At 34.8% G+C, this 13896-nt stretch overlaps 1 protein-coding gene across 2 annotated transcripts in view; it reads left to right on the top strand.

Moving 5' to 3' along the window:
* Nucleotides 1-7917, top strand: part of COL11A1 (collagen type XI alpha 1 chain) — a 201271-nt gene extending 193354 nt beyond the window's left edge. For both annotated transcript variants that reach the window (XM_044238784.1, XM_044238783.1), the window contains exons 64-67: nt 1027-1139; nt 2582-2650; nt 4733-4966; nt 6206-7917. In XM_044238784.1, the coding sequence (XP_044094719.1) occupies nt 1027-1139; nt 2582-2650; nt 4733-4966; nt 6206-6352 (563 nt within the window). In that variant the 3' untranslated portion in view covers nt 6353-7917. The remainder of the gene's footprint in view (nt 1-1026; nt 1140-2581; nt 2651-4732; nt 4967-6205) is intronic.
* Nucleotides 7918-13896: the final 5979 nt, after the last annotated feature.

Here is a 13896-nt window from a genome sequence, read left to right as displayed (position 1 = left end):
ATGTTTTTTGTTAAATAAATATTTCAAGTGATCTGACATACAGTAGAAGCTAATTAACTATTAAGAGTACTCTCCCTGTTTATATACAGTAGTAGTAAAAGATAAAGTGGTTGGTATTAGGTTTTTAAGAGTTCTAGTACAAGCTAAGCAGTAAGAGATTTTGGAATGTGAAAAGTTAATAACCAGTAGATTCACATAATTCAGAGTAATATTTAAAATGATGTGGCAGCATAGAAAATGGTAGGAGGGAAGCAAAGTGTCATCAGATGTACTTCAATGCTATCTCTCAATAGCTGTTAGCAACAAAAACCATATTGTCAATTATTTTAAAACAATTTTGTTATTCCTACTACTTACCATCTTTACTCATCTACTACTAATTTAATGGTCACCGTCATTCACACAATAAAATCTGCTCTGCACCATTTAGATGATGACATTAATAGCAAGCTACATTTAAGTATATAAAAATAGACCTACTTTTTAGCATCTAATTCAAAGAGAGGTACATTTACTACAAGAAGTTTATGCTATAAAAGTAATGCAAAAGTATGATCCCTGAGGCTACGTAGATACTATCAGCTCCATTGTTACAGATGAATAAACCAAGGAAAAATACAGTGATTATTATACTCAGACTATTTAAGTAGTAAATAAAACATATGAGATTTAGGGTTAAGTTAGCTGATTCCAATATGCATGCAATTTACTTACAATGGCTAAACTGAATGTTAATATTTGAGGAGGTGACATTTAAGCTGAAATCTAAAAGTAACAAACGTGCTAGGAACCAGAGTGTTCCGGGCAGACTGTACGGGCAAAGCTTTGATTCAGGCAAGGCAAAGGGTCACTCTTGAACTATTCAAATGCATACCCCAATATGACCAGGAACATAAAGTGATTCTCATGGGAAAAGATCCCCAACAATATTAACTATTCTTTATTTCGCTGAGAAACTTTGATATTTAATGCAATCATTTTTCTGATGCATGTATTTTTATATGACATATTTTTTTCTACCTCTAGGTGAATATTGGATTGATCCTAACCAAGGATGCTCAGGAGATTCCTTCAAAGTTTACTGTAATTTCACGTCTGGTGGTGAGACTTGCATTTATCCAGACAAAAAATCTGAGGGAGTAAGTACCAGTCTGTTTTGGTGGTGACTGTTGACAGTTCTTGCCATGTTTTTGCAATATTGAACTAAACAGGAAAATTATACTGTCATATTTTCATTTATCTGCTTTTCTTACAGGGTAATTAGAGCATTTCATTTGCATAAGCATGAATAAGACACCAAAGTGATGCACAGAGTTAACAAATACTTCTCTCCTTTATCTTTTACCCAGATGTATTCTTTATGCACCTGCTTGTGCTCTAAAATTCTATGGCTTTTCCATGACACAGCACAGCTGATTCTCAAATTTTAGTGCGTGCATAGGATTCTTCATCCCAATTACCGCACGATAGAACTCGCAGCTGTACATGATGTTCAAAATACACAATTTATAATCTTACATAAAGTAAAAGTATTGTCTGCATTTGCATATTTTTTAAATGTTTAGTCTTTTCAAAAACATTTCTTGATTTTTACCGAGCAGTATCCATACATTTGAGTTCTATCTTTAAAGCTATGAAGACAAATTACTAATATAGGGAAAGATCTCTCACTAGCATAATTGTATTCTCCAGTTTCTGGTGATAGATGCTGCCTTTGTTTGTAATCTTGTAATAAATCACGTTCTTCTTAGTAAATGGTATAGGCATACAGAGGCACAGAAAGTCGTGAAGGCATGACAAGTAGCTTTAGGTGTGTCTAATCTCTTGAGAGAAGTGAAGTTTGTGAGAAAAGGGTGGGTAGCAGTGGCAGGAGGCAAAGCAACTTCTGATTCCCAACCAAACGTGGCCTGTGGCGAAGCATAATAAAATTCCTGTAGCCCCCCAAGAAACCAGGGAACATGGAAAATGCCTCCCCTTACGCTGATAACTCAAATTCCCTACAGTGAGGACTTAGATACCCGTATGTTTTGCTGATGTTTGCAAAGCAAAACAATAAATGCAGATCTATTAAAGATTCTAAACATTCTTCCCAGCAGGAGATGATTAGGCTTGCTTCTTGCCAAGGACTTTTCCAGAGCATGGCACCCTCAGTTACTGGCTGAATGCTTTCAGGATGCTTCCCTTCACTAGGAAATACTGATGGTACTTGTCTTGATGGCTGATACCAGCTGGTATTATGAGGCATTCCTTTACGAAGGGGTTTTGCCTAAGAGTTCCACCAGTGTCCCCTCAGCTCTTAATATACTGTCAGTAGGTTATGCCCCCCTCTGACTTTTTTTGAGCAATTAAAAAAAAAAAACCCAAAAACAAAAAACAGGAAGAAAATGAATCCGTTTTCACTAAGTGGGAATTCACAGGATCACTCTCAAATTTTGCTCTTTATCTCATTGCCTATAGTTTAGGATAGACTATTTTAAAACTTCTATGGCATTTTAGTCTTACTGAAAATTACTGGTATGTACATAAACAATATTGTTCATAATTTTTACCTATTTTCTAACTTCCTGTTCCTTTGCAACAGGTAAGAATATCATCATGGCCAAAAGAGAAACCAGGAAGCTGGTTTAGTGAGTTTAAGAGAGGAAAACTGGTATGTTATTACCTCCGCATGAAATGGTTTATCTTACACTTCATTAATAAAGCTCAAATTATGTATCTCTAGGTCCTGACTGTGAAAGTCTAAATTGTAGTGTCCAGGATTCCGTGTGTTCTCCAGCTTTCTCCAACTATATCTCTTAGACTGCTGTGGTATTTTAGAGAAGTCTAAATGTTTTGTATCAGAATACATGGAAATATGCTATACTTACCAAAATAATGTGATCAGATAAAGTATACATTTCACTGAGTACCTGCTAGACATCATAAAAATAGATTATGTTAGAAATGTCAGGTATAGAGAATACATAAATTATTTTTTGTTCTCTATATCAATGAAAACTTTTGGAAAGTGTGATGTTTTTTCTGATTGCTACATGTGGCTATAAAGTGAACTGACTGACTTGACCTTTTATTTGGATTGGAGCACAAGTTCACGTAGGTATTTCTTGTATATATTTCTCATACAATGACCAGTTCACTAGTAATAATTTGTTACAGGTATTTTAAGATAGGTGCCAAAACTAAATTGACATAATAAAAGGTGTTTAAAAATATATGTGTGTTTAAAATATTAATAAGAATGTATTTAAATGAAAGTTTCTCATTTATCCAGGTAATTATTCAATTGTTTGATGTTCTTAAAAAAGCTATTATTTTCCAGTGATGGCTATTTTGTAGTTATCCTATGGGAATATACACAAATTAATTAACAACATTAGTGAAGTTCTCCACATAATTCTTCACTGCAGTCTTAAAGTTACATTAAATATCCATGTGACATCTTAACCACATGTGTAGAAGTTAAAAATACATACACAGAACAGTGTGTGTGGTGTCATTTTTTTGTTGTTTTGGTTTGTTTTCCTTCTTTTTCTTCAACCAAACAAGGTTCCTCACTATCTGGGCCGTTAGTCAGTAAAAAGTGAATAAATTCAACAATAAGGAAGAAAGTCATAGGTAACTATCTTTACATGGGCTAAATCTATATTCTAGGTAACTTTCCTACTCCATGTTTAAAAAAAAAACTAGGTTTCTATGTTTCAGTAGTCCTCAGTATTTCGATTGTACCCAATAAAACAATTTATTAATTTAATAAAGGGTTTTAATAATTTTCAATTATCTTCCTGCTCTAAATACAAAATAAGTATTTACTGACTCAACAAATACTCACTTTCATCACCTCAGGCGTTATGTTTAGTGGTGGTGACACAGTGGTGAGTAAGTATATCATCTAAGAATGAACAAAGAGGTAGGTCTCGGTCTGTGAAGTAAAGAGAAGACCAAACACCTTAGAAAACTATGGCCCCAAAATAAAAACTGCAAGAACTTGTTTAAAATTTGGGCCAGGTGGGATGTACTATGAAATTTTTTAAAAAAGTAGGTGAAATTTTTAAAAAATGGGGGAGGGGCTGCCTGGGTGGCTCAGTGGGTTAGTTGAGGACTCTTGGTTTCAGCTCAGGTCAGGATCTCAGAGTCAAGAGATCCAGCTACCATGGGCTCTGTGCTTAGCAGAGATGGGAGTCTACTGGAGAGTCTTCTCCCTCCCTCCCCCTCCACATGTGCTCCTCCCCTCCCACTCACATGCACTCTTTCTAAAAAAAAAAAAAAAATCAAGATAGGTAACCTTTGCATTGCACCAAGATTCTCAGTTCCCACTGTTTCGCTATTTAAAAAGATACACAAACACAATGAGAGTTCATAATCTATAATTTAAACTTATTTAAATTACTTTAAAAGGTACACTAATATAATGAAAGATCTCTTGGAAACAAAAGCGTTTTTGGGGGGAAATTTTTAATGGTTAGGACAATGAAGCATAGAAATGAAGTGACTCTTTTCAAAGATAAATAGTGCTTGCAGTAACTCAGGTGGGAGTACATGAACGATTTCATAAAATCCTGACTCTGGGTCTTCTGCCTCTCCGTGCCTACTTTCTTCCCCTACGTGAAAATGGGTCACTCGATGCATCCGCGTGCTTCTGGGATCACAGTTCACTGTCAGCAGTGATTTTTATCCCTTTATAACATAAAAGAGCCAAAGAATCTTCATGTGTCTTTTTATTCTTTATTCCCAGCTTTCCTATTTGGATGTTGAAGGAAATTCCATTAATATGGTGCAAATGACATTCTTGAAACTGCTGACTGCCTCTGCGCGGCAGAATTTCACCTACACATGCCATCAGTCAGCAGCCTGGTACGATGTGTCATCGGGAAGTTACGACAAAGCACTTCGGTTCCTGGGGTCAAATGATGAGGAGATGTCCTATGACAACAACCCTTACATCAAAGCACTATATGATGGCTGTGCGGTGAGTATAATCACTTGCCTTCTTTCTCAGGGTGGGAGGCAGTGTGTAACCACCTCAGTTTGGCCTTAAGCCACGTTTCTTTCATGAATTGGATGTCATTTTTTATTAAGATCTGATGTTCAACACTGGCATTAAAACACAGTATCTTAGAAGCCACTGATACATACACATGCACACACACACACACACACACAAACTTGAAACATACAAATAGACATATAATCTAAAAGCCATAACAGAAGGTAATCTTAGACCATATGCTATTTCTATGGAATTATTCCTGATCATTGAAAACTACTGTGGCTCATTATTCTTGAAATTTAAAAAAAAAACCAAAAAACTTTATTTAATTTGTCTCCTTCATCCATGATTCTAAAATGACAGATAAAGGAATCAGCATTATTCTAAAATGAAAGATAAAGGGATTGGCATTGTACCATTTATACCATAGATAATTCTTACCCTTGTATTTTGTTTGTAAGGTGCTTCTCGTTGCTTCTGTATTACCACCTGTTTAGGCAGTTATTATCATTTTTTGTTGTTGTTGTTATTTCTATCTTCTGGAACTATCCTTTTCACACAATGGGAATTTGATTTAAGAAAATGGCCCAGAGACCACACTGAAAACCTCATTGATTTCGCTGATGATTAAAGAAGTCATAGTTACAAAGAAAGAGGCCCATGCCTTCAACCAAGTAGGTAGGGTACTCACAGATCAAAGAAGAGAAAATAAAACACATTAAAAGTAGCAAGTGTCTGGATTTCCCAGTAGTATTATACTGATAATCATTCACAAAATTAAGATATAGCAGCAGACATGCTTTAACTTCTGACTTTGTGCACTATAATTTCTATACTGTATCTTAAAATCTTGATATATATGTAGTATGATTACAGTGGTAAGAATAGATTATTATGAAGGAGCCTGACCCAATTTTATTATCAGTTTTCATATTAAACTGTATTTGTCAATTCAATAAGATTCTCTTCAACTGTGCAATATATCTGAATATTATAGTTGGGTAATAACAGCTAAATATTAAACATTCAAAATTTAAAACTACATACGACATCAGTAACACCAGCAAGAGGGAATCACACAAAGATAATGACAAATTTCTTTCTTGCTCTCTTCTTTCTTACTTTCTCACCTCCATTCAGAGGCTTAAGAAAAAAATAACATGTATGTTAAAACTATGAAATGATTGTGTAACTTGGTATTTCTGCTCAATTTTACAGTCCAGAAAAGGCTATGAAAAAACTGTGATTGAAATCAATACCCCGAAAATTGATCAAGTTCCTATTGTTGATGTAATGATCAATGACTTTGGTGATCAGAATCAGAAGTTTGGATTTGAAGTTGGTCCTGTTTGTTTCCTTGGCTAAGATTAGGATGAAGAACATACAAAATCAACAGAAAAAAATACCTTGGTGCCACCAACCCATTTTATGCCACATGCAAGTTTTGAATAAGGATGGTAGAGAAAACAACTTGCTACGTATATTTGTACCGATTAGAAATATCGATGCCCTTGCAGGGGACAGAATCTTTGCATGACAAAAGCTTCAAAAATCATAAAAATACAAGCTAGTGTGGCTGAGATGGAAACAGGCCTTATTCTTGATTCCCAATTTTCATCTCTCCTTTTCCTATTTGGATTTCTTTGGTGCTGTAGAAAAAAGAAGAGAACGGTATATATTTCATAAAAGATATGGTGCTCATTCCCATCCATCAAGGATGTACTAAAGCAGTGTGTTTAATAAATTGTAATTATTTTATGTACAGTTCTATACTGTTATCTATGTGTCCATTTCCAAAACTTGCACGTGTCTCTGGATTCCATCTGACTCTAATTTTATGACAATTGCAGAACTATGATGGCAATAAATATATGTATTATGAAAAAATAAAGTTGTAATTTCTGATGACTCTAATTCCCTTTCTTTGATGAATAATAAAATGCCTTTGTATATATTGATGTTGAAGAGTTCGATTATTTGATGTCGCCAACAAATTTCTCAGAGGGGCAAAAACCTAGAAGACTCACGGAAGCACACTGGATCCACTCTTCTCTACTGACAGTAACTTTGGTGAATTTCAGCCAAAAATATCATGCATTTTGATGCTTCATTCAATGCTATACCTCAGCTTCTTCTTTTCAGAGTCCAGGATTTCACAGGATCCTTGTATATATGGAAAATAAGCAAGTTTATATTTTTGGACAGGAAAATATGTATGAGAATCTATTTTAACAAATCGATGCCTCCATCAAGCAAACAATTAGATGTACAAATTTTTTACTACCTTATCTCATCTCATTGTTTTCAGTGTGCTTCAGTCATCCAGATTAATATTAAAAGATGGGAACAAAGCAATTGTTTATGAATTTGTTCAATGTTATACTTTTTAATCAATCAATTTCTTGAATTTGATTCCACATTGCATATTATAATAGTCTTCAAATACTATTTTACCTGCACCTTTCCAACAAATACTATATCTTTTCTTTCAAATTAATATCAAACATTATTTGACCTGCCTAATTTCTAAATAGTATATGGGTGGATCGTTACTAACAGTGCTTGTTTTGAAAGTCATACTTATTAAAAAAATCAAAACATTTTTCCACTAAGGAATTTTCTTCCAGGTAGCTTGATACAGCAATAAAATTTTAAAGTTACAAATTGAACTTTGTATCTATTTTAAGTAATATATGTAAGACTTGGAAATAAATGTTTTATTTCTTATATGAAGTGTTAAATTAATTGATACCAGATTTCACTGGAACATTTGCAACTGATTAATTTATCACAAAAGACCATACCTGTAATACTGGAATTAAAACGTGAACACTTGTCATTCAGAAGTTCTTTTATTTTGAAATCAAGTTTGTAAATGTCCTTTCAAGAAGGGAGATATGAATCGTATAAATAAACTCAAGTCTTGTCTACCTGGATTGGTCATTCTCTTTCTTAAATAGGTTCCAGTTTACTCTCTATTGCAGAAAAGGCTTTCCATTCTGTTTCTTGACCATCCAGATTAGAATAGTTTCATACTTTTGGAAAGGAATATTTTCCTTCAGAGAGAAGTTGTTTGAATTCCCCACGTGTCTAAAATAAAATCACCACATGGTAATGCTCTATTTACAAGATTAAGGTATGCTATATTTAAAATTTCAGAAAGATATTTTTCATAATTAAACATTTTGCAAAATTTCAAACATATGTTCACAATTTCAGCATTGGAAATATTTCCAGAACTTTTACATAGTCTCTAATTATACATAAATTAATATTTTTTGCCAAGAGAAATTCCATACCTCAGGCAATTTAATGAATATATAGCAATACAAGAGAATATTTTGCATATTGACCTGCCTTGGGAAAGCTGTATTATTTGCCCATTTAAACAAAACAGCTTCAAATTTGGCACTCCATAGAATTAATGAACAAATAACTGAATTACTTATCCTTTTCTATTCCTTGCACATATGGATATGGTCTTCTCTATTGCTTTGGATTTTTTTCCTCTCTCTTACATCTGATTTAATATGAACAAAAAGAAGCTTAGTGGAAAGGAAAAAGCATATGACGTTCTAGTCTTGGCCCAAGCAGTGTAAACTCTAGAGAACAATGTTGACCCCAGATGGATCCTGGCATGGATGGATCCTGGGCCAGATGCACACAAAATTTGGCTTTACTCTTTAAAAAAACAGAATACAAAATTACAAATAACAAAAAAAATTACAAAATTTACATTTTTAAGTGAATAAAGGCATTATAAGAAATTTTTAATTATAAGTGAACCCATACCAAAAGTATCAGATAATCTGGGAGAGGGAAAAATCAATGTTTTCTTTAATTCTCTTAAGTGTCTTTGTAATACTTTTATTCTGTGTGTTTATTTTTGGCTTCAGTCTTTGAGTGCCTCTTCAAATGAGAATTTTATAATTTCTAGTAGAAAGAACAAGTTTCTCTAACATGTTAGATTAAAAATAATTCTTATTGTCAATAGCTTAGAGCTGTTTCTTTCAATTTCACTTCTTGTTATTGGTAAGTACTTTAAAATTTTAAGTTATTTTAAATTTAAGAAAAGCTCTATACATTTGTCTCATATATGTACTATAATTTTGTGAGAATTTTTCACAGGCTAGCTTCTGATTTCTGTACTTTTTATACCTTGTTTTCTTACTACTACCAATAGATTTCAGTCTCTGGGTGCCGTAAGACAGATGCATGCCATCATGCAAACTCTGTCTTCCTACTTGTTATGTTATAACACAGTGGGTGAGAGGATTATTCCAGAAAACCATTCCTACACTAGGATTACTGGCAACAATTTTACATAAATATGAACTATAAGCCATGTAATTACACCCTACCATGTAAATCTATAAACGCTGGATAAATGAATCCCTAATTGAAGTTCCTCCTTGCTGCCTCCTTTCACACCACACAATGCAAGAAAAAATGCCAAAGAGAAGTTGGAGTGGAAAGATAATATTCTTAACAGATCACAGTTAAAGGATCTTACTTGGGCAGATTTCACCAATGACATGACCTTGAGAATCTATTTCCAGCATATCTCTCAAGGGCTTAGATGGGGTCCATGAAAGACAACGATCCTGAAGCTTGGTCTTCTGCATGCTGGGTAATTGTGACATAAATTAATGAAGGGCCTGGCACACTGATACACACTAACAGCTAAATAAATAGTTGCTACTGCTCTGGATTTCCTATTGCTACTGTCATCACCCTAGCGTAAGCTCCTTTCTAAATCATAGCTAATAACACATGCACTATTTACATCGCATAACTTTTATAAAGATTTATTTTTAAAAATGGAAAACATTACACAAATTGCATGATCACAGAGGCTCAAAGTAGCAAATAGGATCCTGTGAAATCCAAGCCTTACAAACGAGTCACAAAAGATACAAAACAGGAGCGGCAACATAAACCATGTAAATACCCAGGCACATCCATCAGACAGAACTTCTCAAATCCTCCTTTACCAGCATGTGTTTTGCTCTCCAGAAGGATGAGTTGAGTAGGTTTTAGAGTCTCCCAAAATTTTACCCATTGCTAGGTCTCTATGGCTATAATGGTCATATAAGTAATAATTCATCATGCAGCTGCTTCTCAGAGATCCAGAGATGACAGGATTATTTACAATGGAAAATCTTGCAGAAGTATGTTCTGCTAGAAGCATTTCATGTTCAGAATCAGTATATAGCAACCCTTGCAGAATCCTCATTTACCTTCTAGCAAGTAAATCCGTGGTCAGTATTTATAAGGAGATTGGTCAGGATCAAAGCAGAAGTAGAAAAGAGTTACAGAACCACGGTTATGCTTTCTTTTTAAAAGTATAAATTGAGAGGAACCTCGGTGGTTCAGTTGGTTAGGCATCTGCCTGCGGCTCAGATCATGATCCCAGATTCAGATAGAGCGCCAGGCTGAGCGGGGAGTCTGCTTCTCCCTCTCCCTCTGCCTCTCCTACCCTGCTCATGCTCTCTGTCTCTCTGTCTCTCTGTCTCTCTCTCTCAAATGAATAAACAAAATCTTTTATAAAAGCAAACTGAAATAACATCAGAAATGTTTTATGTAACAACAAAGACTTATTTTATATTAACCTTATGATGGCATTTCTACCTCTAATATTATTTATATGAAGTTACACAAAAACACTGAAGAATACATTCCTACTTTTAAATTACCTATAAATGTCTATAAAGAAATAAAGAAGTGGGCTTTTTTTTTTTTCAGAATGGAAAGATTTTGAAGAGCAAACTGTATGTCCTAGAAGCAGATCTTATTCTAGTGACAGCCTAGGGCATGAAATAGGCTGAGTCTTCCAGCTTGATTAACCACTTTAGGGTCTTTAGTATAAATAAAATGTCTGCCTGCTCTTTTTTCAGCTCAAGAGTAGGTCCAAGGCAAAAAGACACTTTCTCCCAGGGGTGCCTAGGTGGCTCAGTGGGTTAAAGCCTCTGCCTTTGGCTCAGGTCATGATCCCAGGATCCTGGGATCAAGCCCCTCATTGGGCTCTCTGCTCAGTAGGGAGCCTGCTTCCTCCTCCCTCTCTCTGCCTGCCTCTCTGCCTACTTGCAATCTGTCTGTCAAATAAATAAATAAATAATTCTTAAAAAAAAAAAAAAGAAAGAAAGAAAGACACTTTCTCCTGAAGCAACATACATTTCTGTGCTTACCTTATGTGGGATGGTCAGATTGAATTAAATGAAATTAACAAGTCTTCTAAGGAAAATAAATTTGCAGGTCCCTCAGACCAGCATGGTGGAAAAGTCTTTGTAACCAATTCTTTAATATCATGAGTTTTGGCATCTTATCTATTTCAGGAAGATGAAATTACTGAGTAAAAATTATCATAGCTAATATTCTATAAGGTAAAATGTAATTTAAAAAGCTTGAATTGTATTTTTAAGTAAGTAAAATTTCTTAGCTATAAAAAAACAAAGTTTGTATGTTAGATAAAATATTACCAGTTGTTTTTACATAGCTGTAGAGATTTTTACGTCACTACTGAGAAAAATAAGAGTGGAAAAAGAAAATCAGTAATAACAACAGCAACAAAAACTTTAAAGGTATTAACTATTTAACTAAAAGTAGAAAATAGATATGACTAGGTAAGTTAATATTTTATTTTAGATTTTTGATGAAAGAATTGAAAGTCTCACCAGATTTTTTTCCCTGTGCAGGGACCCCCGAACTTCCAGACCCTGCCACCCCCACTCTGGCCCTTCAACCCCCAACCCAGGAAGAGAGTGGGAGGAGGGAGGGGGAACATGACAGGGTAAGAGGGAGTTGGCCAAGAAGGACACAGGGGTAGAATTTGCAAGTAGATATTTTCTAAAGATAAAGTCAAGTGGTTTTAAACCATGAAATACTGATATCAGAAATCTTGAGCCATATAATTATCAATTAAGCAATGACCAAGTATATAATCCAGCACCATGCTAAGGACAGGTCTCTACCAAAGATATATGTCAATATTATGAAAGAATTATGTCATGAAGTGTTGGTACTATGTCCTATTTACAGTTTAATAAGAGAAAGAAAACCATCACACCTAAAAGAACAATTTATTATCAAGTTTCTGACTACACAGAGATGTTTGGAGAACTGAAGGAACAATAAATGTTGGTTTGTAAGTACGCTTCATGAGAAAGATGGTAGGTCCACAAAATGTCTGTAGAGTCTGGATGTGTGTGTATGAGGGAGAGAAGAAAGACCACGTTATGGAGGAAATCCAGGAGAGAATTCCAGAAGCATACAGGAGTGTGGAAAATGAAGAGGACAAGGAGTCTGGTACAGCCCAAATGGCATGGTGTAATGCTGAGTCCTTTATTTAGGGTTGGGTTATAATCAGACAGAAGAGTCTGCATATTATGCAGTAGGTAATAAAGAATGAATGCTGGTTGTTGAGTAAGGCAAAGTCATAATGAAAGTCTTGCTTAGAATGTCTCTTTTGGCAGTTTCTTGGAACTGCATAGTTGCATAGAGGGCATTTTATGCTGGATGGATCTGTAAATTGGGTCAGATGATAGGGACCCAGTGCCATAAGACTGTTGCTGAAATTTAAGTGAGCAATAATACAGATTTGGATTACAATAATAACACCAGCATGATTTAAAAGGAAGGGTCAGTATAAAATAATTGAAAAGAAGAAATTACTATATTTTACTATTTTAAAATATTCTAGAACCATTTACTGGATACATCTTTTTTTTTCCCAATTCATTTATTTGCTGGATACATCTTAAAATAAGCTATACTTGCCTCGCCTTTAAGAACATAAATCATAAAATCAGAGAAAAGAGAAGTTATATTTACTAAAATCTGAAGAGCCAAAATTGGTCCCTGTGAAACAAATGACATCTGGCACAACTCTATCAATTGGCTTTGTATCTCCTATCATATCTCATATACTATTGCAGAATACATATCAAAATAACTTGTTATTGCTTAAACAATACATGCCTACAATACAACAGGCAAGCACCTGTATCCTACATAAATAAAACTTCATGTACTTTATCATGTACTTTATCAACCACAGAAAACATACATTTACAGAGAAATCAACCGCTAAAACTTATTGTATAGTTGTGTCTTCTGATGTTGAAATTTTCTTAAGTAAACATTGGACGTAAAGAATAAGTAATACGGAAATAATTATATAAAGTCATATGAAAAATGTTATCTAGCTGTAAAAAGATGAGGGCATTGGAGGCACACAATATATCTTTAAACAGATAAATAGACCAATGAAGAAATCATATCTATATGTCCTCTGTTGCCTGCCCTTCAAAGTGGAACTTTTTAAAAAAGATTTTATTTATTTATTTGAGAAAGAGAGAGTGCATGAGTGAGGGGAGGATCAGAAGTAGAAGAACAAGGAGACTCCCTGCTGAGCAAGGAGCCGGACATGGGCTTGATCCCGGGACCCCGATCCCAGGACCTGAGCTGAAGGCAGATGCTTCACCGACTGAGCCACTCAGGTGCCCCTCAAGGTGGAAATTCTTATAGGTGAATTGTAAACACTAAATTTCCACTTTCTTATCTGGCATTTACTTTTCAACACAGAGGATGCACAACTGAAGTCATAGCCTGAGCCATGTTGAAACTTCTAACATCACAAAGACTAGAATATTCATCAAATCCTATTGGATTTGTGTGTATTGGCATTTGGACGTATTTTTTTCCAGAAATGACAATTCTTTGGGTCAGAACTGGCTCTCTTTCCAGTGCTCCTAATCTCAGTTAATAACATCTCTGTTCACACAGTCACCTGGGCCAAAGACATTCAGAATCATAATGAATTGTTTGCTGTTCTGTCTAGTCAGTCATCTATTTCTGTCAATCCTCCTTCCTAAATATCATTCACACCTGTGGATCACCTTCATCTTCAT

The sequence above is a fragment of the Neovison vison genome, chromosome 2 (genome assembly GCF_020171115.1).
Source record: "Neovison vison isolate M4711 chromosome 2, ASM_NN_V1, whole genome shotgun sequence".
NCBI classification, from domain to species: domain Eukaryota; kingdom Metazoa; phylum Chordata; class Mammalia; order Carnivora; family Mustelidae; genus Neogale; species Neogale vison.
Note: the sequence above shows the minus strand (reverse complement) of the source record. Positions and strands in the feature narration are given on the sequence as shown.